Source organism: Colletotrichum scovillei (assembly GCF_011075155.1).
Source record: "Colletotrichum scovillei strain TJNH1 chromosome Unknown Contig00002, whole genome shotgun sequence".
Classification (NCBI taxonomy): domain Eukaryota; kingdom Fungi; phylum Ascomycota; class Sordariomycetes; order Glomerellales; family Glomerellaceae; genus Colletotrichum; species Colletotrichum scovillei.
In genome coordinates, this window is record NW_023336260.1 from 4,065,283 (window position 1) to 4,092,169 (window position 26,887).

The 26,887-nt window shown below is 52.3% G+C and overlaps 2 protein-coding genes across 2 annotated transcripts; one reads left to right on the top strand and one right to left on the bottom strand.

Annotated features, from left to right (window-relative positions):
- Nucleotides 1–8,474: 8,474 nt before the first annotated feature.
- On the top strand, nucleotides 8,475–16,195 carry HER10_EVM0006604 (uncharacterized protein; the record flags this gene model as incomplete). The annotated part of the gene is given in 6 exon segments (XM_035476185.1): nucleotides 8,475–8,755; nucleotides 8,815–9,505; nucleotides 9,547–12,644; nucleotides 12,662–13,060; nucleotides 13,089–14,335; nucleotides 14,418–16,195. 6 exon segments carry the CDS (start codon nucleotides 8,475–8,477, stop codon nucleotides 16,193–16,195), a joined length of 7,494 nt encoding a protein of 2,497 aa, XP_035337295.1.
- A 2,047-nt stretch (nucleotides 16,196–18,242) lies between these two features.
- HER10_EVM0009770 (globin) lies at nucleotides 18,243–21,518 on the bottom strand. The gene has a single exon (XM_035479246.1). The coding sequence runs from the start codon at nucleotides 19,797–19,799 to the stop codon at nucleotides 18,537–18,539; it is 1,263 nt and encodes a 420-aa protein (XP_035337569.1). The 5' UTR covers nucleotides 19,800–21,518; the 3' UTR covers nucleotides 18,243–18,536.
- Between the last annotated feature and the right edge of the window lie 5,369 nt (nucleotides 21,519–26,887).

The window sequence follows — 26,887 nt, forward strand, 5'->3', positions numbered from 1 at the left end:
CTGTAATGATCTGTGGAAGCCTTTCCGATTGTCCGCAGTCGTCGTGACGAGGGGTGGTTTCGTATTCCGGCATGGACAAGAAACGTGGCCGCGAGAAGTCGAGTCCATGTTCTTCATGTCTCCTGTTGTGGGGATGCAACGGCGCCAGCATTTCCCGCTGCGAAGTATCCCATTGTGGTGAGTCGATGCCGGGTAACGGTAAAGCGCATGCCCAGCTTCTGTTATCGTTGATCGCAGAGATGTATGAACGGAAATCCGTTCCTTTACACGATGTCAGCTCCTCGTTTACATGTTGTGAACTCTGTCAACACCACGGGGAAGTTTGTCACTTACCATCCACATGCATGCTGCAGGCATCCTTGGGCGGGCCTTGCCAAGTCTCCATTGGATTTGACGGTCTGAAAAGACAGTCTGGTGCGCCAAGATAGTTTGGATGGAACATGGTTGCCGCGATGCAAGGATGGAAGGGGTGAATAGCAGTGGGCCGCGTGTCCGGTGAATGCAGGGGGGTTCCTATCTGAGAAGACATATCAGGCCCAAGGTTTCTTGCCTGAACTTATACCCAGAGGCGATCGCCTACATCGTCGAAAACATAATTCCAAAGCAGTTATTGCTCAATTGTCAGGCTAGCGTCGAATTGCTTGGTTGGCATGGTACTTCACCCTCCCGCTAATCCATCCAATCGGATATTGCAGCGACCGAGGTGTATCCGTCGTGATCAAGACTCACACTGCCGGTGGGACGATCTGGTAGGCAATGGTCCCCGTCTTCCGTGTCCGGAATGGGCGCGAGGGGGGCTTTCCATAAACTTTGATGTCAGTCCCAGAATGAAATTGATGGTGAGGGGCCACTTCCTGGAGCATCAACACAAGCTTCAACATATCCGGCAAATAAGGCAAACTTTGCCATCAAGCTGAACCGAGCTGACAGGGTGCCTTCACTTTACAGTTGGAACTAGCCTCGATCCCTGCATCTGTTCATGGCAGGGCATGGCCCGATAGCATATTGGATGGTTCAGTGGTATGCTAGACAGGCGACATATCAGTGGGACAAATGCGAGGGATTTGTCCGATTCCCCGTTGTATGCTTGAGTCCGTGTCTTCTTCTCCTTAGCTTGTTGTCTACGGCACCTAAGATAGCGTGCTTCCAGCGAGATGGTCGGGGGTGGTGGGGGGAGGAAGTAGAGGTGTCAGGGCGTGTTGCCAGAATGGGCTTTGGGGAACAACTTCCCGATGCTGAAATCCCATGTTGTTGGCTGTCACACAATTCCACAAGAAGTCTGGGCAAGTACTCGGTCCGGGGTGCCCTAGATAGAAATGGACAAAAAAGGTGTGGAAAGGACATGGACGCCACCTTTAGGGCGGTTGGTCAGAGCCTTAGAACCTAAGGGAAGATCGATCCCTTAGCTCTCAACTCGGAAAGCATGCATCCCGTAGCACGCAACGCCAATGGCTTGTGTCTGCCGGCATCTGAGATGGGACGTCTTTCGAATTCATTATCTAGCACGCAAGGAGGTGCCACGTACTCATTTGGAGGTGAAGCTTTCCGGATGTCAGTGACTAGGATCACATCATCCAAGCTGTACGGAGTATACAATTCCACGTCTTCTTTCCCCAGTAAGATCTTAAACTATATTCGCCGTCTTTCGATAGAGTTCCAAGTAGGCCGTGTGCGACATGAATACACCACATTGTTGGGATGAACGTTGCAGTCAGAAAAAGTCACAATGGCCTATCTTTCTGCCGATAAGCCGAGGGGTAATGCAAAGGCACCGTCTTAACGCACGTAACTATTGCGACCGCCGTCGTGTTTATCGCCTTAATTTTACAACTGCCAAGCTGAAAATGTGCCTGGAAGTCTAAATACATTTAGTGTAATTGCTAAATGTGGCACGATCGTCTTGAGAATCTGGGGTCTCGATCAACACTAAGGTAATCAATCATGAGTCGAATTCTCCGTAGCGTACGAGTCAAACTCCGGGGATCTGGAGTCAAATAGAGACAAAAATCAGGCCTCGAACTAAAAGCTGACTTCAATCCGAGGTACACTGACTAATAATTGCGCTATCCAGTGTGGCTGTTCGTATGGATAAGTCTTCGCGCAGGCCCCAACCAGATCCGATCTTGCAGATGTGTACCGACATCGAGAGACACCGAGATCCATGGACGACGAAGTACAGCATCATCGAAATGTGCAGAAACGCCTCTAATCTTATCGTTGGCATTATTACGGCACCCCTCCAGTCCGCGCCTCTTCATGATGTCTCGATCCAATTTCAAGGATGACGGTTGCTTGACGTACCCTTGCCCCAAAGAATACTAACGCAGATCGCAGTACGGGCGCTTCCGTGGCTGCATTATAAAGGCAATGCCCGTGTTACATGGAACTGCCAGGCACCTGAGTCTGTAGCATCTTGTCGACGGTTGACCCTTGTTGGCAAGTATGTACCTTGCTTTGTATGGCTAGTATGCCACCCAAAGCGGCGGAGAGATCTGGTCCAAAACCGAAACATAAACGCCGCCATCTTGGGCCCTGCGCTGTCTGGTTCCTTGCTAGGCTTTGCATGTATTGTAGACTTGGGGCTTTGGTAGTCTTTTCCGATAGCAGCAGGTTGAGACGGATCGCGCACACAGGCCCCCTCGCGGACAATGTCCATGGTTTCCCGGGCCTGTTAGCTGCTAGCTTGCTGGGCTTCATCGAATTCACTACGGACAAAGTTTGGGCTAATGAGGGCTGCGGAACAATCCTCATCTGATGGTGCCAATGCTCTAAGATCGGCGCTTAGGACTTAATTTCAGTGAGGATATTCCCGCGATTACATGAACCCTGGAATGTCAGAGCAAACGAATGGCGTGAAGCCTGACCGCGCGGGGGGATGGATTCACAGGCTGTGCGGGTATGATGGGCACGCGTAATTATTATCCAATCTAACTTGCTAAGGGTGAGATTATCACCACAGCGCTAACTCTCGGTTTCGGTAATTTTGCAAAGATTTCTATTATGATTGGTCCGCGGTCGCTGTAGGTAGTAAGACGTAGCAAGACTCAATTGCACCAAACCTCATAAGACCGTGCCTCGAGCTCTCAGTGATCAAATCGTTCAGTAAATCCATCTAGTTGGAGATAACTGTTGCCGGCTACTCGCAGAAACTGATCTTTCGATGATACAGGACCAATGTATCCCTTGCTGTAGAAATCATCAAACGAGAATGTGTCAATGAGAGGAGGTATCCAGCCGTGTGGTTGTCTCCCGAACGTGGTTCCCAATTGTCGTAAGATATATGTGACTAGGATGTTTCTTTTTTCCTTTCCGATGGGCGGGGCAGTGGTTCTGTCTCGTGTCATCTCATCAAATCACAGTCGTTCTCAAGTTCGGAGACATGCCGCCTCATCGCGAGGAATTCCCCGTCGCCGAGTAGCATCGGGGAATAGGTACAGACATCGGACTTGGCATTGGAATGCATTGTTAACATATGGTCAACACTCCAAGTATTTTACCAAAGCTTTTTTGGTCATAGAACATCCAATTTGCGCCGTGGTCGTGTCCTCCGACCTCGAGTACTGCGCTCGCTAGAAGCCCGGAGACAGCTGAGGGCTTGCTCTTTACCTTGGATACTCCTCACTTTCCAGAAAAGAATTCCTCCTGGCCACTTCTTATTGGGCCTGGTGTGTCAGCCCTGATTTCAGTCCTCTATGGTTCGGTTTCCGGACTTGGTAGGCCATCAGTGAAGGCGAATTCACCTTACTTCAGTCAGTTGTCATAACCTCGACCAATGCATCATTCAGCTTTGAGCCACAGGGACTTCCATAGTGCTAAAGAACTCCCAATAGTTGGAAACCTAATGTCTGGAAACATCATTCTGATTATGCTGATTATGATGCAAAAAGATCGCGACTAGATTTGCCATAAAACGCATCTCTGGTAAGAACTTGAACTTCCAAAAAGAACCCGATGGAGAGCAAACACTTTGGAGTTAGCAGAGAGGCGGCAAGTCGGCGTTTGGAGCCCAAATCAAACGCGAAGGCGCGAGACGGCAATGGCAAACTTACCAAGATGGCATATAACTTGACCACAGAACCATCTTGAAGCAGATCCGCAGCAGTCCGAATGAGGCAATGGCTGTGTCCTCCTAGCGCGTTCAACGACCAAGCCGCGGGGATAGTTCCGCCGCTATGGCAGGCTGACTGCTCCCCTCTCGAGCCCGCCCGAAGAGACTCGATTACGTTTTCGAACACCTTCAAGCTAAACATCTGTGCAAGACGAGCTCGCCTACTTACCTAAGTACGCATACTTTGCGAAACAACTCAGCTGCGAAAATCTTTGTGGTAATCACCAAAGATACACTCTTTGGCATATCTGTTAGATGCTGTTGATGTGACTTTTGTGCGTCCCAACAGGTCGGCCCTTCACAGCCTCAGTGGGAACCCCTTTCTTTTCGTCTTTCGCCGCATCCGGAGACAGGGATATGAAAAGGATGGCAGGTCAGCCGACATCATTGGCTTCTTTGAGTGCTCGGTGTGCAAACATGGTTTGCCGGCTGCTTTCCCCAAGTGCCCCCTTGTTTCGCCCTAGCATGTCATCACCATCCCCATTGCGCTACTCACACAGCCCTGAGAGAAGCAACAACCCACTTTCCGAGACCCCGAAAGTCGCGTTCTAGACCAGGCTTTGCCAACGTTAAGATTTCAAACATAGGGCCTTGTGCAACCTTCTGGATCTTTGGCTCCTGGGAAATACTACCGGATTCCGACCGCCTGGAGACTGGGTCTGCGTTCTTTGGCCATGTATTCCTGACGCAGCCACGTGAGACCAAATCGAAGGGGCCATTCATTGTGACTTTCTCCGAAGTCGGCGATGTGACTAGCACGACTTTATTCGCTATCACCAGAAAATGGCTCGAATGGATATTGGGGGGATATGCGTATCGAACATAGTGCACTATCAAAAGTAGTCGAATGTCAATGTTACGTTGTAGGGTCATCAAAATGAAAATCGCCACCGTTCTACGGTCTTGCTCTTTTAATCATCTGGAGAGTCACTGGCATGTTGAGCGACAAGAGAGTTATCACCCAACACGAAGGTTCCTTCTGGTTAGCCTCGAGCACTTGACTCCTTGCAAGCTAGACCAAAACTTCTAGTCTGTTTCAAAGCTTCCCACACTTGGGAAAGACTGTCGGATGAGGTCCCAAAGGCCAAGCTGACTCCCGGCAGGCAGAGCTACTATTCTGGCTTGGACTTCCAGCAATCTCAAGCTAACCCAACGGCATTGTACACTACATGAATTGGCCTGCTTTGGGGGCCCATTTTGATCAAATCGCGTCCAGTTTCGTGCGATTAAGTTGTGATAGAGTTGGGGTGAGGGCTCCGCAAACACTCTTTCTTCATTAATGGCAGTTATGCATCATGCATCTAGACTAGTATGTGAATGCCCAGATTGCGGCCTTTTAAGTTCATGACGCTTCGTCCTCAAGGAACCTATCGGCTTCGGGTTAGGCGCAGGAGCGGTGGAAGGAAGCAACTCTATTCGTTGAGCTCACCAGGCGCTTCTTCGGTGAGCTGAGCGGCAGAGGGACTTCGCCCGTTTTTGCGTATGAAACACAGAAAGAGCGCCATGCTATGCGTAAGACATGATGGCTTGGTAAGCGGAGCAAAGGGCGCGAAAGAATTGAATCCCGTATCCGTAAGTGGACAAAACTGGGTGAGTGGACGTAGGGAGGGGTGTCGACTTAGAATGTGGGTATGAGCAAGACGCGCGCGAGTAGTGGTACGGCCGGCGGGATATGTAGACATGGCCTAGTGCGGACGCGGCCCGGAGTCGTGGTCACCAACGCCCGTAGGTCCGAGGGATCGGCGCAGGGGTTCAAAAGACATATATTCCATTCCATTTCCGGCAGAAAGATCAGCTCAACGGTCTTCTTTCTTGTCCATGTCTCATTCGTCAGCCGTCATATGACCAAAGAACATGCATCATGAATAATGTTACACCATGAATTCCGCAAGGCGTCTACGGCATGGAACATTCAGAGACACTTCGTACTCAGTTGATTGTTTGCCAGGAAAGAAATCGCAAGGTGAAACCACTAAAATATTGTATTGTCTGTAGAGTCCTTCTGGAAATTGCCGAGGCATGTTCTCAGTGCCCCCTTCATCCTCCCAACCAGAGTGACATGCCTGACTAGATTCGGCACGAATCATCCGTTAAGAGGCGGCTAGCTTGAGATAAGAACAGTACAAGGTCCCCGGCTCATTCCATCCAATTAGAGGCCAGGATCAGAAGCTACCAACGCAAGTATAATGCAAAACTGAACGGGTCATTCCACCGTCATTCTTGGTGTTGAACCCCTGTTTTCCAGAAGAACGGACATTACAATCCAAGTCCAAGGGACGCCAGAATCACGCAGCCGATGACCCCCATGACCAAGAGCTCATCCCACTGAGCACCAAATGATCGAGACGCGGACGACGTAGACACGGCAGGAGGCTTGCCAGAGCTTGAGGTGGTAGCAGCAGGCGAATTACCATTGGAGCCTCCGGCAGGACTGGCGGCAGATGAAGGGCCTCCGGGGGCGTTGCTGGCTGGAGGCTGCGCCGACGGAGGACTGCCACCGGGCTGGGTTGCAGCAGGACTGCCAGCAGGGCCACCGGCAGGGCCACCGGCAGGACCGCTAGCAGGACCGCCAGCAGGACTGCTTCCTCCAGGGGCTTGACTGACAGTCTCTTGCGGAAGTTGAGTATTTGGCACCTCATGGTGCTGTGTCGATGCAGGAGGAAATCCTTCCCCAGCTGTGATTGGAGGAATGGCGCAGTTTGAGTTCTCGCAGAGAGAAATTGTCTGCGGCGGTAGCAGGAGAGTGTTGGTAATCATCGGGAGTGTAACGGAAACGCCGCACACCTCAAGGAATGGATCGACAACAGGGGGCGCGGCGAGCGCAACGGGAATAAGATGTAGAAAACGGTAAGACTTCATCTCGATAGGTATGATCAATATTGCCTGACCACAATGATGATGTACAAATGGCTGCCAAAATGGGTGACCGAATAGCTCTGGTTTATCGGACGTGGGCATCTATATATGCTCATAGTCAACTGTGATGTTAGACAGGCAGTGCCATCATGTCTTTCCAGTACACGGAATGCTTGACTTGCGAGCAAAACAGTGTGCCCGGGGTTGAGCCCGAAGAAACCAGCATCACTTCGTCAATGAGGGGAGTTTCTTTCTTGCTTTTTGCGCATTTCTTGCTAAGGTAGTGTGGATATTACGTGAGGCCATACTGCATGCAGACAGCGTTTAGGTCTCAAAACAGGCCAACGGGTAGAGTTTGCGACCTTCTTACTAGTAGTCTGTCCGCCTTGACGAGTTGTCCTTGCTTCACTTTCCGAATTCCCCTGTCAAATGCCTGGTTCTGGATAGCAGCCTGGGCAATCCCACTCAAGAAATGGCTTTGTAAATGATTGTGAGATCCGCAGCACAATGATTCTGCTATACGAGTTTCGATGTTTGCAGGATGCAAGCACAACTTACTAGGTCCTTGGTCAACTATCGCAACATGGGCCAAGAAAATCTAGGACCGCTCAACTGAACTATAGACAAAGTTTGAACGTAAGCTCGAAACAGCTGCCACTCAGAGCCAGATTTACGTCTCTTAGGTTTTAGTTGCAGAAATAGCTTCGCATTCAGCTCATCAAGTAGACACGCATGCAGACCCAGATCCATTGGGCACTGCAGTCTAGGGACACTGGCTGATAGCCTGAATAAGTCTATCTCTCGCAACAAACTCACAGCAAACCGCATGCGACGTACGAGGACTATACGTCTACTTGGTCAGTCTACCTGGGTTTCCTCACATGGATGCATTTGTTTAGCTAGATTTTGGTCTGCATCCAGCACGAATCTCGGGTTTTGTCCTTTTCCACGGCTGCATTCGCTCGCCATGATCGAGGCGCAACTGAACTTCCAGTCCTCACAGACGCAATGGGTCATAGTCTGTTATCCCATCATGATGAATCGATATCTAGGACTTGCCCGAAGAAAGCTCTGTATGAAAACGATACGAGATCGAGTGGAGCGAGTACGTGCTACCGTCTCGGCTTCCTGGGATACCTCCTTCTTCGGTGCCCGCCACGATGATGCTCCTTATTTGCAGTTCAACCGTCAGGGGCTGAGCTGTTTCCGGTCGATTCCGGATCCCATTGAGGTTAGGAACGGAAACCATGGACTTTTACTCAGCTCAGGCAAGAAAGTTGACGAAGAGTTCTTTGCTCCTAGTCGTGTTCTGACAAGAATGTTACGCCTTTCAGTATCTTGAAGTTGAAGGAAAATGTATTATAAGATCCTCTGATTTCTCGAGCACTGATATACTGATTAACTAACAAGCATCTCATCAACTCTCTCTTTCAAGGTTTCTTCAAAGATCTACCACTGTACCCAGCCATTGTCACATGCATCGGACGTCTCATACTAGGTGTCAGTCAACATGAAACGAATTTCTGCTCTTGCCACTGCCATGAGCTTCGTGGCTCTTCTCCCATGGCCGGGCTTAGCAAGTGTAGATTGTCCAACCACTGGGCCTGGTGCGAGTCCTACGACCGTTCAGCCCATGGAGATTGTTCATTGCATCCCACTCCATCTCAGTACTTCAGTGTCTCTGAATACTACATTCACTGTTATGGGCACTCCGGTCACAATCTCCAACGCTCCAACCTTGGTAACCTCTGACTTTTTGGCTACGACTACGGTCACCTACCTTTCTCCTGTGTAAGTACCCAGCTCTGCATCAACTCTAACGTGTTTAACAAATCGTTTGATTCCTCTAGCAATTCTCAATCGCCCTACGCAGGTCCTTGCGTCACAGTCACGGCAGCACTGCCCCCCGGATCAAAGCCTTCTACTATTGTCATCCCCCCCCAAGGTGGACAGGCTACAGGAACCAAGTACATCTGCTCGCCGCTTGAGTCTAATATGCCGTGGTTGCCGGGCTCAGGCAACCCAACCGCCGGCGGCAAGTCTCCATACACGGGAAGCCTGACGACGGTCACCGCTCCCTATGCGGGCTCGGCTATGACAACGTTGACGATTCCCCCTGCTGGAAGTGACCAGACAGGCACTGTGCTCGTCCTCAAGCCCACGCCCAATAACGGAGATGCCCCTTTCAACGGCCCCTGCGCGACGATAACAGTTCCTGGAGCCGGCACAGCATTGACAACTTTGACTGTGCCTCCATCGGGAACTGATCGAACTGGCACTCAGATTATTTGTCTTCCCTCCGCTTCAGGAGGTTTGGTGACCAGCACGTCGACTGGCACCCAGCCTGGTCAGACGGGACTACTCACTCTTCCTCCCGGAAAGCCCGGCGATCCGACTACCATCGTCACGATTGTTCCTCCTGGAGGTACGGTAACGTCTACGTCAACAGGAACTCAACCTGGCCAGACAGGCCTGATTACTCTTACGCCTGGAAAGCCCGGCGAGATCCGACTACCATCGTCACGATTGTTCCTCCTGGAGGTACGGTAACGTCTACGTCAACAGGAACTCAACCTGGCCAGACAGGCCTGATTACTCTTACGCCTGGAAAGCCCGGCGACCCAGTCACCATTGTCACGATTGTTCCTCCTGGAGGCACGGTAACGTCGACGTCAACAGGCACTCAGCCCGGCCAGACAGGCCTGGTTACCCTTACGCCTGGAAAGCCCGGCGACCCAGTCACCATTGTCACAATCGTTCCACCTCCGTCCGGAGGATTTGTTACTTCTACGTCGACTGGCACTCAACCTGGCCAGACAGGCCTGATTACCCTTACGCCTGGAAAGCCCGGCGACCCAGTCACCATTGTCACGATTGTTCCTCCTGGAGGCACGGTAACGTCGACGTCAACAGGCACTCAGCCCGGCCAGACAGGCCTGGTTACCCTTACGCCTGGAAAGCCCGGCGACCCAGTCACCATTGTCACAATCGTTCCACCTCCATCAGGAGGATTTGTTACTTCTACGTCGACCGGCACTCGGCCCGGCCAGACTGGGCTTTTAACTCTGACGCCTGGCAAGCCCGGTGATCCCACAACGCTCGTTACTATTGTCCCTCCTCCTACAGGGGGAATAGTAACATCTACGTCGACTGGTACCCGCCCAGGTCAAACCGGATTATTGACTCTCACGCCCGGCAAACCTGGAGATCCCACCACGCTCGTTACTATTGTGCCGCCTCCAAGCGGCGGGATAGTCACCGTGACTTCAACCGGCACTCAGCCAGGACAGACTGGACTATTAACTCTCACGCCCGGGAAACCTGGAGATCCCACCACGCTCGTTACTATTGTGCCGCCTCCAAGCGGCGGGACAGTCACCGTGACTTCAACCGGCACTCAGCCAGGACAGACTGGACTATTAACTCTCACGCCCGGCAAGCCTGGAGATCCCACAACGCTCATTACTATTGTACCGCCTCCTAGCGGCGGACTGGTCACGGTCACTTCAACAGGATCTCAACCTGGGCAGACTGGTCTTTTCACTCAGACACCTGGCCGCCCTGGCGATCCAACAACAGTCGTCACAACGCTCATTACTATTGTACCGCCTCCTAGCGGCGGACTGGTCACGGTCACTTCAACAGGATCTCAACCTGGGCAGACTGGTCTTTTCACTCAGACACCTGGCCGCCCTGGCGATCCAACAACAGTCGTTACCATAGTACCCCCTCCCGGTGGACTGGTCACGGTCACTTCAACAGGAACCCAACCTGGTCAGACTGGTCTTCTCACTCAGACGCCTGGTCGCCCTGGCGACCCAACAACGCTCATTACTATTGTACCGCCTCCTACTGGCGGCTTCGTCACGATCACTTCAACAGGATCCCAACCTGGTCAAACTGGTCTTCTCACTCGGACGCCTGGTCGCCCTGGCGACCCAACAACGCTCATTACAATTGTACCGCCTCCTACTGGCGGCATCGTCACGGTCACCTCTACAGGGTCGACCACTGGCCTCATTACTCAGACACCCGGACGACCAGGAGATCCAACCACAGTCGTGACCCTGGTGACACCTCCCGCCGGTAGATTGATCACTATCACATCCACTGGCTCGACTACTGGCCTCATTACTCAAACACCTGGAAGACCCGGCGATCCAACCACAGTCGTGACACTTGTGACGCCTCCCGCTGGCGGCATCGTCACAGTCACCTCTACAGGGTCGACAACTGGCCTCATTACTCAGACACCGGGACGACCAGGAGATCCAACCACAGTCGTGACACTTGTGACGCCTCCCGCTGGCGGCATCGTTACAATTACTTCTACTGGCTCGACTACTGGCCTCATTACTCAGACACCGGGACGACCCGGTGATCCAACCACAGTCGTGACCCTGGTGACGCCTCCCGCTGGCAGCATTGTCACAATTACTTCTACTGGCTCGACTACTGGCCTTATCACTCAGACACCTGGAAGACCCGGTGATCCAACCACAGTCGTGACCCTTGTTACGCCTCCCGCCGGTGGATTGACCACTGTCACCTCCACAGGCTCGACAACTGGGTTGACCACTTTGACGCCCGGGCGCCCTGGTGACCCTACCACTGTCGTTACTTTCGTCACGCCTCCAGCTGGGGGATTGACTACAGTTACCTCGACGGGATCGCAGACTGGTCTCACGACCCTGACGCCTGGAAGACCCGGAGATCCTACTACGGTAGTGACTATTGCGACTGGCCCTCCTCTTGTGACCGTTACGTCGACAGGTTCGACCACTGGTTTGACTACCCTCACACCCGGAAGGCCTGGAGACCCTACTACAGTCGTCACTTTCGTTACTGGTCCTCCTTACGTCACGGTCACTTCAACAGGCTCATCGACTGGTCTAACCACTTTGACACCTGGAAGACCTGGAGATCCTACTACTGTAGTAACTATTGCGACTGGTCCTCCTCCTGTGACCGTTACCTCGACAGCCTCGACGACTGGTCTGACCACGCTGACTCCTGGAAGGCCTGGAGATCCTACTACCGTCGTCACTTTCGTTACTGGTCCTCCTTACGTCACGGTCACTTCAACAGGCTCGCAAACTGGTCTTACCACCTTGACACCTGGAAGACCTGGAGATCCGACCACCGTAGTGACTATTGCGACCGGCCCTCCTCCTGTGACAGTCACTTCAATAGGCTCGACGACTGGGCTGACCACGCTGACTCCCGGAAGGCCTGGAGACCCTACTACAGTTGTCACTTTCGTCACTGGTCCCCCTTACGTCACGGTCACATCGACAGGCTCTTCAACTGGTTTGACTACGCTTACACCTGGAAGCCCCGGAGATCCTACGACTGTTGTTACAATCGCAACTAGCCCGCCTCCCGTTACATTGACCTCTACTGGCACAACTACAGGCCTCACCACGGTTCCAGGAGGTCCCGGGGGCCCAGCTACAGTTATCACGATCGTTCTTCGAAAGGGATTCCTGGTTACGCTCACGTCTACCGCGACCACAACTGGACTTACGACGATTATCCCAACCGATCCATTTGACGGCACTACCAGCGTAATCACGTTCGTCACACCGCCAGCCCCGGTGACTCTTACATCTACGGGTAGTACAACGGGTCTCACCACGGTTCCTCCTGGTCCTAGCGGAGGTCCTCCAACTGTCATTACGTTTGCGACCTCTACAGGAAGCCCTCTTCCGCCGGTGACCGTGACATCGACGGCATCAACTACTGGCTTGACAACTCTTCCGCCCGGACCAAGTGGTGGTCCCTCGACAGTTGTTACTTTTGTGACCCCTCCGGCGAGTCCTTTGTCTCCCGTAACAGTCACATCAACGGCGTCAACAACTGGTCTAACTACTCTCCCCCCTGGGCCAAGCGGCGGTCCCTCGACGGTTGTTACTTTTGTCACTCCCTCGGCGAGTCCTCTTCCTCCTGTGACCGTTACATCGACGGCCTCAACCACTGGTCTGACAACTCTACCTCCTGGGCCAAGCGGCGGTCCCTCGACAGTTGTTACTTTTGTGACCCCTCCGGCGAGTCCCCTTTCTCCCGTAACCGTCACATCAACGGCGTCAACCACCGGTTTGACTACTCTTCCCCCTGGTCCTAGCGGTGGTCCTTCGACTGTAGTCACTTTTGTTACACCCTCGGCAAGTCCTCTTCCCCCTGTGACCATTACATCGACGGGTTCAACCACGGGTTTGACAACTCTACCTCCTGGGCCAAGCGGTGGCCCGTCCACTGTGGTCACATTTGTCCCTCGTATTACTGGCTTCTTGGTGACTCTCACATCTACAGCCAGCCAGACAGGACTCACCACCATTGTCCCAACGGATCCGGCGGGCACTACGAGCATCATCACGTTCGTCACGCCCAGCGCTCCCCTTACGCCAGTCACAGTCACTTCAACGGCATCCACCACCGGCTTAACCACTCTTGCCCCTGGTCCCAGTGGTGGTCCTTCAACTGTCGTGACTTTTGTCACTTCCACCACTCCTCTTGCGCCAGTTACTGTCACGTCAACGGCGTCAACCACCGGCCTGACAACTATTCCTCCTGGCCCCAATGGTGGCCCTACAACCGTCGTCACTTTTGTACAGCCTCCTACTGGCTTCATTACAACAGTCGTGTCAACGGGTACCCAGACCGGTGTGACAACTCTGCCCCAAACCAACCCAACCGGCACAACCACTGTCGTCTCCTTCGTGCCCCCGATTACAGGTGCTATCACAACTGTGGTCTCTACAGGAACCCGGACAGGCCTTACGACGCTGCCCCAGACCGACCCAGCTGGCACAACCACTGTCGTCTCCTTCGTGCCGCCGATTACAGGTGCTATCACAACTGTGATTTCTACGGGAACCCAGACGGGCGTCACAACGCTTCCCCAGACCGATCCGGCTGGCACGACCACGGTCGTCTCGTTTGTGCCGCCGATTACAGGTGCTATCACAACTGTGGTCTCTACGGGAACCCGGACGGGCCTTACGACGCTTCCTCAAACCGACCCAGCCGGTACGACTACCGTCGTCTCCTTCGTGCCGCCGATTACAGGTGCTATCACAACTGTGGTCTCTACGGGAACCCGGACGGGCCTTACGACGCTTCCTCAAACCGACCCAGCCGGTACGACTACCGTCGTCTCCTTCGTGCCGCCGATTACAGGTGCTATCACAACTGTGGTCTCTACGGGAACCCGGACGGGCCACGACGCTTCCTCAAACCGACCCAGCCGGTACGACTACCGTCGTCTCCTTCGTGCCGCCGATTACAGGTGCTATCACAACTGTGGTCTCTACGGGAACCCAGACGGGCCTTACGACGCTGCCTCAAACCAATCCAGCCGGTACGACTACCGTCATTACTTTCGTCACCCCATCCGCTACTCCAACAGATGTCACTGGATGTGCACCATTATGCACCCCCGGGTCTGGTACAGGTCTTACAGTGAAGCTCTACAAGAACAATCACGGACTCAACACTGGCGGCTATCAAGGTGGCTCGGCCTCCCCACCTAATCTCAACGGCGTGACGCCCATTGCACAGGGAACATCCAACGACCTTGGATTTCCCCAATTCAATACCGGCACGTCCGATTATGTGCCTGGTTCGACACGAACTGTCGCTGGTCTTACTGTCGATGCAAACAACTTTACTGCACTGTACACTGGCTATTTCCAGCCTACTGTATCTGGTCTTTGGACCATCTGTCAATCGGCGGATGACGTCTCGTATCTCTACCTTGGTAGTGGAAGCGCTTTTTCATGTGGAAACCCAAGTGACCAAGGAGGTACTGCCTTGAGTTCATCATTCAGCTACGCACCTGTTTGCAGGACTCGAACGCTGGTGGCAGGCCTGCTGTATCCGTATCGAGAGGTTTTCGGCCAGATCCAAGGATATTCATTCCTCAACGTTTCTTTCACTCCTCCTGGAGGCACTGTTTCGAGCTCTTTCCCAGGATATCTCTATCCTGAGGACTCCAGCTGCGTTCCAGGTGGTGGCAGCACGACTTCATCGACCTCCTCTACCACTGCTCTAACTCCAGTCACTGTGACTTCAACTGGATCCTCAACTGGATTAACAACTCTGACCCCAGGTCCCAGCGGTGGTCCTCCTACTGTTGTCACTTTTGTCACTCCTTCAGCAACCCCTATTCCACCAGTGACCGTCACTTCAACTGGATCCTCAACTGGACTAACAACCCTTGCCCCTGGTCCCAGCGGTGGTCCTACTACTGTTGTGACTTTCGTTACGCCTACTCCGACTACAGTCACCATAACTTCAACCGGTACTACTACAGGACTTACAACGATTCCGCAAAGCGGAACTGTGCCAGGCACCGTCATCACCATCGCTTGTCGTACTGTGACCCAAACGCAAACAATTTCGGCCAGCGGAGCTGCGGGTACTCAAGCTTCTTTTGTTGTGCCTGCATGTGCAAGAACCGCGACATTCAGGATCAAGGGTGGTGATGGTGGTGGAACTGGCCGGGAGTCAGGTGTCGGTGAATTGATTCTTGGAAGTCTCGCCGTCACACCCGGTCAGACATATGTCGCCATTGCTGGCGGCGCGGGAAATATCAACATTCAGGGAACCAGTGCATATGGTAACGGCGGTACAGCGGTCGATGGTGGCGGCGGAGGCGGTGGAGCATCTGCCATTCTCATTGGCGGTGCGGAGGTTGTCGTTGCTGGCGGAGGCGGAGGCGGAGACATTTACCTCTATGGATATCCCACCGATGGACGACCAAACACAGTCACAATTACCTCCGATGCCAACAGAGGCCAAGGCGGCTCTCCAGGACTACAAGGCGTTGGCAGATATACAGTTGATGAGGGAAATACTGGAACAACTGGCTTTTACAACGTTGCTCGAGGTGGAGGTGGTGGCACAGCTACTGGAGCAGGCGCTGGTGGAATAGCTGGCGGTACTACCACTGCACAAGCGAACGGCAACGCTGGATCTGGTCACAACGGTGGAGCAGGTCTTTCTACTCGAAACACAGGATCTCCGGGATCTGGAGGATCTGGGGCTGGGGGTGGTGGTTACTTTGGTGGTGGCAGTGGAAGCGTTTTGGACTGGACCTACGGTAACAACCGCGTTACTTTCGGCGGTGGTGGCGGCGGTGGCTCCAGCTTTGTCCGATCCGGTGTGACTGTTAGCAGTCGAAGTGTCACAGGTGGTACCGGGAGTGTTGAGATTGTTTTCACTTCTTAGGTACCATCGAAGGAGTTGAGATCGATATTAATATGTGCCCACCGGGCCGCGGAAAGATTGTAGTTTCCTTTGTACTGCTCGAATTTAGAATCAAGGTTTAATCATTAGTCATTTATATGTTTATTGAGCTTGAAATCGGTTCCCAATGGCGAGAATGGGGCATTGAATGTTGAGAATAGTATGGAGAACTTTACGAATGATAGCCGTATGTTTGAGACGGGCTAATTTGGATACATCTACTCTGCGGGCCTTCACGCGGAGGTTCATCGCGAGGCAGCATCTATGCTCTCGGTAGAAACAGCAGCAATAAAACCGACGGCGGAAATAAGGTAGCGTCTCTCCCGTTTTGTGGCACTCTGGTCCGATACCGCGCGTCAGGTGCCGGAGGCGGAGGTTACTTCGGGGTTGGCAGCGGTGCATTTGTGTATTGAAACTTGACGGCGCTTACTACTCCGTACTCCGTACATTTTCGGAGCTGGCGATCGTGGTGGGTCGAGCTCATGCTGAACGGCAATAGCCCTACCCTCGATATCAAATGGCGTAGCACTATAGCCACATAACGCGTAGGTGGTTCCTTTCGTTAAGATGCTTTTGTATCTCCCCCATTCGATTCCCTCGGTCATCAAGTATACGCTCCGCATTTGTGTGCGTTGTGTTCTGTCTTGTAAAGACACCTGAGCATAGTAGCCGTCAGAATATCACTTCCCTTTCACATCCGTGCTTCTACTTCTCCCTATGCAACTACCATAGGGTTAGGGGAAATCACCACTATCACGACCGCGCATGCAGATGATGCATATCGCTGAATGAGAAACGCTTGGCTTCCAATATGAAGCTTACGCGCCTGTAATTATAAGTTACAAAACCTCATTGGACTCTTAGTACGAAACCAAGTCGCAAAGTCTTTCGGCTCTGACATCTCGCCAATCCCTGGCTTACCGGCCATGCAGCGGACGAGCGGAATCTTCTTGAATGGTGGGCACGGACGCCGTTGAGAATAAAAAGAAAACGAAGAAAAGCGCGAATGGTCGCCGCGAGTCGCTTTTTCTGCCGAGCACGCACCGGTGTTCCTCGCCGATACTTTCACACTAAACTAGCATCCGCAATGGGTCCCGCTGCAAGAAAACCGTTGAAAATTGTGCGTCATCGGCGAATTGCAATGAATGAATTGACAGGCAACGTCTCGGGGGGTCTATTTTGATCATCGATCTCTATGGAATCTCTTTAGATTCCTCTCCATGAAAGACTCAGGTGACTGACAGTCGGGTCTGACCCACGATATCCATAATACAGGTGGACCGAGGAGAATAGAGGAACTTCGGCTGCAGTAGGCTGAACTTGGCGCTGGCAGCGGGCTTTTTTTCATCACCAGCGGAGGTAGCCCCGGAAGACTTTCTCATCGGGACATGTTGGTTGCCTGTTGTCTCTCGTGAACCTTGACCCGATGACCGATGGGAATATGATGTGTGGATGTTGATAGTGAACACAATAGATTACTCTCCCCATGTCCCACATCAGCACAATATCAGGATCTTATAGTGCTGTCTGCGCCTTCGGCTGCAAGCATATGTCTCTGATGTGGTGATGCATGTTGTCTGGCTCTCGTCTCCCGAATTCTCACGAATGAACCAACTGACATTTCCCTGTGGATTATTGGATACAGTTGCGAGTAAGATACAGGTTGCACTGAATTGAGTCCACTCCAGAACCCCAGCGATTCTCTCTAGGCCCCAGTTAAGGAACCCCATAGGGAGTTCTGGGGGGTCGGGGCTCCTGTCAGGGGCTCGGAGGAGCAAGATAAATAGTGGCGAGTCAGGCGGTTGCATTGTACTGCATCCAGTCCAGTTTTCTCGTATGATGGAGGAAACTCAGTGTTGTTAACCCGGCACTGAACCCGCGATGTTGTACAAGGGCGGTGAAGATGGCCTTCGTTTCGACATCGGGGACTGAGGTGTTAAATCGGCTTAGTCGTCGTTGTGGAATTTGCCGGGCATGCTGAATCACAAAACTTGAAATTTCTGGACCAGTCTCAAACGGAGCGCCATATGAGCGATCGAGTTGTAGTATTACGTTTTTGATAACAATTGAAATACTCGCATATTCTAAACTCCCAGAGCCAAAAGGAACCATCCAGTTCCTGCCCTTCCATCTTTCAATGAATAAAAAGAAAGGCATGAACATTTCCATTTGTGTAGTTGGTGTACCCAGTTCTGTACCCGTTTCCCAGATAGACCACTTTCATGAAACTCCGTCTCATCCGTTCCTGAACCTGCCCCCAGAACCCATTTCATTCCCCGTAAAAGCAATCAGATCAAGATACTAGTAGTATCTCGTCACGATATCATTTTTTGAACTCTAAATCGCCCGTAGTAAACCGCTCGAACTTGACTCTATTGGGATCGACGCCTTGGTTGATCAGGAATTGCGACATTTCAACCATGAAAATCTCAGGACCGCAGATGTAGTACTCCGCGCCACCATGGCTGAGGTAGAGCTCTTCAGGTGCTATCCGCGCAAGGTCCATGCGGAGGCCAAAGTCGCTCGAGGAGGAGAGAGAGTCATCATCTTCGACATCGGCAATCTGGGAACGAAAGAACTTGGTGATGAAGTTGGCGCGGCTGTAAGCGATCTTGCGGATATGTTCTTCAAAGGGTGCTGCTCGAGCCGAGCAGTGAATCCACGAGATAGGACGGATAGCCTGGCGCTCGATGATGGTGTTGCAGATGGACATGAGAGGCGTGACGCCGACACCAGCAGAGATGAGAACGACGGGAAGAGTGCCAGCGGCGTGGGTATCAAAGAAGAAGTCGCCGGTAGGATGCGTCAGCTCCACGATGTCACCCGGCCTCTTCTCATCGATGAGATGGTTGGAGAAGACACCGGGGTTGAGGTTGAAGGTGGCGGCCCCCTTGCCAACCTTGACGCCTTGGTCACGCTTAACAGTGATGCGATAGTAATCCGGTCGTGGTGAGTCACTGAGCGAGTACTGTCGTGACTGATAGTGGCCAAGCTCAGGGATTGTGACGCGGATCGAGGTGTATTGGCCCGGATAGAAGTCAGGTAGTCGTTTGCCGTCGACAGGCACCATGTAGAAGGAGAAGATGTCGTCCGTTTCGGCGACCTTTCTTTCAATGCGGAATTTGCGCCACCCCTTCCACCTGTCGTCGTCGAATTCGCGATACATCTGGGCCTCGCGGCCGATGAGCATCTTTGCGAGAATCCAGTAGGCCTTTGTCCAGGCCTCGCGGATCTCCGGGGTCATGGCGGGACCTAGGACCTGTCCAAAGGCTTGGATGAGGTACTTTCCCACGATGTCGTAGTGTTCCGGTAGAATTCCAAGAGAGCAGTGCTTGTTACACATGCGCTCCAGCTTGGGGATGAGCTCGCTGATGTGGTTGAGGTTTGCGGCGAAGGAAAGGATGACGCCGGTCAAGGCGCGGGGCTGGCGACCGTTGGCCTGGTTGACCTTGTTGAAGTGGTCATGAAGTTCAGGATGAGCTCGCAGCATATTGGCATAAAATATGGTCGTGATGGTCTCGCCATGCTCACGGAGAGCCGGGATCGTACCCCTGACGAGTTGTGATTGCTTGTATGTCAAAGCCATGGCTGTGGTGATTTTGTATGAAGAAGTTGTTGCTTAGCTTCTGCTTGAGAATACTGTTCTCTAAGTGGGTGATTTGGAAGCCAAAAAAGGGGAAACCTGAGGTTCTCAAGCAGGTAATTCTCGTGCCTAGATATGGGATCAAGGACGGATATCTGGGGGCAGACCGGAACGGGGATGAATGTTAAAGGGGGTATCAACAGAAATGCACAAACGCTACGGATAAACTGGTAAACGTCCGAGGATAGAAGGGGAGCCAATTCCAAGGGTTTGGGAACATAATGCAGATGTCTTTCTCGCCGCCGGGTTCGGGCCTCGGAGGAAAGATATAGAAACTTTGAACTCCAGCCCAAGATGCCTTCGTGTAGAAACACTCCGACAGACACAAGGCTCGATCCTGTCTCACCCCTCCCCCTCGTCGTGCTACATCGTCGCGTGCGCTCGAGACCTCACAGTCTACATGCTTCGAATCAGGCACCGCCCATCTCGACGGATAGACATCGTATGATTTGTATGCCGTAGTGTAAAAAGAAAGCTGGTTCCTCATTTGAACACGGCTCTCGTGGGCCACACAAGCATGGATCCAGGGGCGAAAGGCCCATGGAGAAAGACGCTGGGCGCCGTTGATGGTTAATCCAGGGAACAGCACCAATGGTAGCTAGTCGTTCGCGATGAACCGAGGAGCGGTTCAAAGTCAGCCCTGTCCGTCGCCGGGTGGTACAAGGCCGGGTAACCAGGATACCAGGATCTCAGAGGCACCAGAGAGACACCGGCAGGGGTATCGACTGGACCCTGAGGGTGACCCGAAGCCTCTCCGGTGGGACACCGCCCGTGAGCTGCCGAGCAAACCGAAGCAACGAGGAGCTCCGGAGGGTCTTCTAGAAGTGCGCTAAGAGGCGAGTTTATGGTGGATATTCCGCACAATCATTGCTGCATGCAGTCCGAGCTGCCTTGAGGGGAATAAATTGGAGGTCTCTAGTAGTACCCTGTAGCTTCGCAGAGTGATGAATGAGGATCTCATGGAGACAGGTACGCGGTCTTGTTACCCAGTCTGTCAGATATAACCGGGCGCATGGATTAGCCAAAATCCTTCTATTCGGAGAGGCTGGAGTAAAGTCAACGTAGAAACTGAGCATTCGGACAGAAAACCCCGGGCTGCGATGGAGGCGGCGGTTGGAGGTGACTCTGAGTCTGAGTTTGAGTCTGCAGTCTTCTGGCTCGTCCCTTGTTCCTGACAGACGTCAGCGACACGCGATGTACAGTGGAGTAGAGAACACGCCACAGCAAGGAATTGCCGAGTTGCAATTGCAAACTCGTATGATGAGATTTGCGGTTTCCGGAGTACCTAGTTGGGGGTCCACGGGGCTTCGCCCAATGGTCTCAATATTGATCCTTGAAAGTACTTTGACGACATGCAAGGCTTTGCTTGGGGTGACAGCAGGACATGAGAGAGACACAGAGAGAAAACGGGGGGAAACAGAGGTGACAAGGTTTTGAAGCGGCACATAACCACAAACACTGTGACGCTTCTCCAGTTAACCCAGGAGTGCTTTTTCAATTCCCGATTTCCCTGGAGGGGAACAACGTCCGTATGTCATAGACGGCTTTTTGTTCGGGTTTCTGCCCACTCTGTTGGAGCCGGGGGGGGTTGCAATAATTAACGCCGTTGTCTTCGGGTCTTACAAGTTACGCTCAAATCTCAACACAGATTTCCATTACGACGTCGGAAAGAAAACTGAGTTTTGCGAATTGACACAATATCAAATGGTGGAGTTGTAATCACATACCATTTCTTCGTCAAGTTTCAATTTGAGCCAGAAAGGATTGAGTGGAGTTGTCTTATTTTGCAACTCGCACTGGCCAGTTCGGCTACGGTGACACAACACTACTCGAACGGGTTGGTTCCTTTCGCTTGTGAAAGGAATCCGCAGCGCATACGGATATGCTCGATGAAAAAGTCTGCTGAATGGAAAATCTGCCAGGGCTTCTAATCCTTCTTCCATCCCGGCTGAAGGATCCGCACATGTCAATAATGAAAAAGCTTACCCAATGCATGTCGTCACGCCACGATCTCCCAGCCTCATCTTGTTCATCTTCTCTTTTAGTGCAAATGGTGTTGAGACGGCAGCGCCATCGCATGTCGACACCGTCCAAAGTCGGGATTCCCCGGGCTTTATCGGCGCGAAGCTCATCAACAACCCCGAACCACCCCGCACATAACCCTTGACAATGGCCTGCTTCTTGAGCCTCGAAGCGGAAGCCGTTAGCGGATCAGAGTCTTTCCACACGCAATTATCAGATTATCAATGTGACCTCCACCTACAGGTATCCGTAGTACTTCGCAGAGCCCACCCACCGGGGCCCGTCAGTGATGTGATGGAGATCTCTAAAGATCTCGATGGATCAACAGAAGAAGACTACACAGTAAAGTAGGGGGCCAAAAGGCCCTCGCAAATTTCAAGGTGTCCGCCTCTTGTCATTTGTGACAGGTGTCAAATTACAGTGCAAACATTGCAATATCAATCTCTCCACGGGGCGGCCGCAAACATGCCGCCTGATGCCATTGAATACCGAGGAATTAATCGCAGCGGTGGTCGGCGGATGACCGAACTCCTCGAGTATAGCGCAAGTTGGAATGCAGGCGACAATTCTTACCTAGCATTTTGAGCCTACCCGCACGGCGTACCTAAGTCACCAACGGGTCTGGTTGATAGATCCCACTTCCCCTCCGTCCGTGTTGATAAATGGACCGAGGCGTAGCGCGACAGAATGTGATATGTCGTTTCGCCGAGGGATTTGTCCCTCAAGTTCCAAAGAGAGGGGGGGGGAAGTGTTTGCTTCTCTTACTGATTTTCTTCGACGCCACCACGGCCACCAAATGGAACCAGACCCTCAACTTGCGGCGCTCTTCGATATTGTGGCGGTCGTTTCATTTGCTTCTGCGTGTCCCAAAAGTGAGACTTGACGCAATGCAGGTGTGACCAAGGCTTTTGGTTCGATTCTGGGTCCTCGCGAAGACAATTGCATTAGATCTCCGGGGGGGCCCAGTTCCAACCTGCGTGATGCATCACACAAGCCAGGTGCTCAAGACCCCGTGCTGACAAGCAAACATCGTTCCAGGCCCCGTCTAAGCAGAAGGCATGCTTGTTCTGTTGCTTGTCTCGCACATTTTCAGTCTTGGAAGAAGCAATATTTCGCCCGTTCGCCAGTTGATAATTGACAAGCAAACACAACAGCTCGTCCAGTCTGGAGCCACTTGTACTCCCGCAACCTTCAACACCGCACGGATTTACATCGAGCCACATGGCATCCACGAGTACGACATGATGCAACTGGAAGAAGAAAAGGGATGCCAGCACGGCTTCTTCCCCGGTCAAGCCACCAACGGGCTGCACACAACCCAACTAGGCTTACCTGAACCTAGCTAATGCCGGGCGGGTAAAAATTTGACACTTCCAAAGCCGACGGCGTCAAAAATCTCTTTCAAATCCGCTAAGCCCATGCCCATGACAGCTAGCTCCCAACAGTAATTCCTCATTGACGAGAGATGTTTGCTTGCCAGGTACGCCGGCCTCCCGCTCGTCGCTCATCATTGTAAAATTTCAGCCGGTAGTCCGCTGCGCATCCGCCCGGAAGCTCGCGACATGGAATCCACAGTTTCGGGCACCATGCACACCTGGCAAGAGGTTTGAGGCCTGTCATCACCGTTCTTAGCCTATCTCTGGGGCCCATATGTGTCTGACACAGTGCTTTCGACATCGCATTCAATACGGGTGAGGGACTGACTGTACATCCACTGATCCATGGCGCGTATGGCGGGGCGGGTATTGCAGCGGATCCAGCCAGGCATCAAGTCTTTTGCAGATGAAGAGGTGACTGACGGATCAACCATTTTGGCGAGGATAAATTACTGATCATGATGACTGACTTTGGTTTCGCACATACGCTGATTCAGGGCATACACGAGTAACGACACGAAAGCAAGTAATACAGTTCCAAATGCAGCTATGGCGGGTCGCGGGTTCCTTAAGTCGGCTGTCGTTCAAAGCATGTTGGGAAAGCATCTCCTTGTTTTTCTCATATTCAAGCAAGGCGAGGTAACGAGCAGCATCCTGCAAACGCAGGCTTGCGGACACTGTTCATGTGTCGTAGCGCAAATGATGCTCCAGGTCCAGATTAACTACCACTTCGCCCCAACATCTCGTACGAGACATGGTATTCCAGCGCATCTACTAGAGGGTCGGGCCGTTCAGCTCGAATGAGCTGCCACTTCCGATAAACTGAGCTGGATTTCCTGTGAACACGAGTTGCCGAGGACGGAGTCCCCGCTACGGTGTGAAACAAACCCCGAGGCTACTGTACGTGTGCGGGTATCGGCCAGATTCTTCACAGATAATGCGCACGATGGGCGAGATGTCTATAGTGAATTCTTCAGGGCCCATCTTGCAGGTGATAATGCTACCACTTGCCGTGGGTTCAGCGAATATGGTGATAGCGGCTCCTGTGATGCTGCATGTGTCCTGAAAGCATGTCTACATTAAAATGGGTAACGTCTGTTGTTAGTCAAGATATCTGATTCAATTCGGTAGCTGGCCAAACCGCGCGTTCGTGTTTGGGTAGTAATAACGTATTTGGAATGAGATGGCATGAAATCGTCGCCTTCTAGCTACATGTAATTTTCGCAAGACAGCTGTAAGTGATTCTTGTCATATATGGATTATAAAGCTACATAGGCTTTACTGACCCATCCAATATCATTGAACACGTTAATGTCTCTCACTCGCACTGCGGATATAATTTACATGTTCGGTTGCGGAGCGGGTGCGGAGGCTCAAAAGCCCCGCCATTTTGACGAGTTCAGTAGGTAGTCCAGGTAAACATCGAGATTGAGACGTGGCCCCCATCAATCACACACATCTTCATATTGTTTGATGCACGCCATGCTCCTCAAGCAAGAAATATGATCTGTTGAAGGAACACATCGTCAGATGAACCAGATGTTCCAACCCGAGTCCACGAGTTGCTGGTAGGCCTGCGCGCCCAGACTTTGAATGCGATTGCTTGTATGATCTTCTTCGGCATTTATGAGGATTATTCCGTAAAGTATGAAAAACTTTTCGAGGTTTTGGTAAGCTGTCCATGCGAGTTAGTCGCGCGAATCCACCATGATGAATGGAACCCAGGAATTTGGCTATCAGTGTACATGTAGTTGCCGCCTTCAGAACGACCATGAAGAAATACGTGAGCAGAATGGGATCAAGTCTCTGGTAAACATTAGCTATAACACAGACCCTAAATTGCTTGAGAACGGAAGTCAACCACTGTGACTGAGGTGGGAAGAGTCTGGTATCATAAGACAAATCGAACGCTTGAGCGTCTCCCGGCACACCTAAATTTTGTCGATAGTTCAAGTAGACTTCACCCAAGTATAACATTCGTCAGATTCATGATGGTATGGTGGGCTCGGCGCTACTTCGTGCTCTCCTTGGATTTCCTTCCAATTGACCGGATGCTTGGCACAACGTTGATGTACTCACTTTAAGTTAATGAGACTTAGAACCGGAATGCACATCGACCGATCTGGACGACGAAGAAATTCACCCCACTTTCAGTATCTAAGAATGCGGGAAGTCAACTACCCACGCGTTAGCCGTGGGGTTCTTTGATGCATTTGGTTGGCGGCATCGGCAGTCACCGAGGTCCCTGCAGTTTCGTCAACGTCCTCTGTCCCAAAATAGGCTTCGATGAGTGACCGAGTGCCTGTTCGGGCAATGGAGACATGCAGCTCGTCGTTGGACGAAGCAGATCCAATCTGGAGGAATCTTGCGGCACATTCCATGACTCCATGGCGTCATCGATTAGTAGATAGCAGCAGGATTGCCTTGGTTGCATGGTTCAGGCCCAACGCACACTCGCTGCTAAGGAAGCCCGCCGATTTTGTCGAAGTTAAGGAGGATAAGCTTACATTATCGAGATACAAGTGAGGTCGCGTAGCAAACATTGACCGAAAAGCACTGTGGCCACCTGATGTAGCCTGTTTTCTCTGCCTCTGGAGATACCTGAATGAGAAAGTATGTTTAAGATAGCACAGTATGTGAGCTTGAGGGTCTATGAGTGACAAGATGGAAATTCTGCCCTGCGCAATAAGCATGACTCGAATATGGGCAGAGCTGGCCAACATGGATGCCGCAACCTGACTTTGAGACTTGAAAAGCTCTTCAAAGCTGTTTGTTATCACGTCTGACGACTTTTGGAGGGGCAAGTCGGGATCGTTTGGTTGTGGTTCGAGGAGCGGGGACTAGCCAATTTCTCAGAGATAGCATTGACCTGCGAGCTAGAGACTACCTGGTCCCGGACTCCTCATCGACGATCACAGCGGCTGAGGTGCTGTCATTGTGAGAATGGAAGCAGTTTGGCCAGGAGTGTTAGCAAAGTTCACGACGATGATACCTGATAACGAGCGGTGAGGTCGGTCAGGTAGCATCAATGGCGCGTCCCCAAGCCGGAGTGCATCCCCCGCCAACAAGGTTTCAAGCCTCGTGGCCTGTCAGACAAATTGACATGTCGGCGGTGAGCCATCATGAAAGTTCCGAAGAGTCGCAGAGACCCAGACTTGACAGATGACAGGTGCAGGGTCAGGGGCGTGGCATGTCGTTCATCCATGAGGCCCCGGAAGGTATCGTAGCGTTTGCAGTAGCGTGACGGATGCCCAACGTGTCGGTACCGAGGGCACGATGTTAGCGTGTTGTGCTGGGGCAGGCCGCACAACGTGCGATTGCGCGAGTCAGGTAGGTAATTAGCAAGCAAGGGGCAGTGATCCCCAGAGTTGAGTGGCGAGAGTGGGTTGAGAAGCGGGCAATGTTCTAATGTCACTGGCAGTGTTGGTTGAAGTTGAAGTTCAACTAAACTTATCGACAAGGGCAATAGGTTAAAACCTGGTGACTTTGTCTCCCGAACATGTGTTGCATGACCTTGCCTTAGTGCCTCCGATGTTCCCGGAGTGAGCAAACAGCTTCCCCGAGACGCCACCCGGCAAGGCCCCGGTTTCGCCGGCCCGGGTCTATGCAAGATCCCGGTCGGCTCCGAGAGAA

Coding starts and splice junctions, on each gene's coding strand:
- HER10_EVM0009770 (XM_035479246.1), bottom strand. CDS start 19,799: ATGGCTTTGACATACAAGCAATCACAACTCGTCAGGGGTACGATCCCG.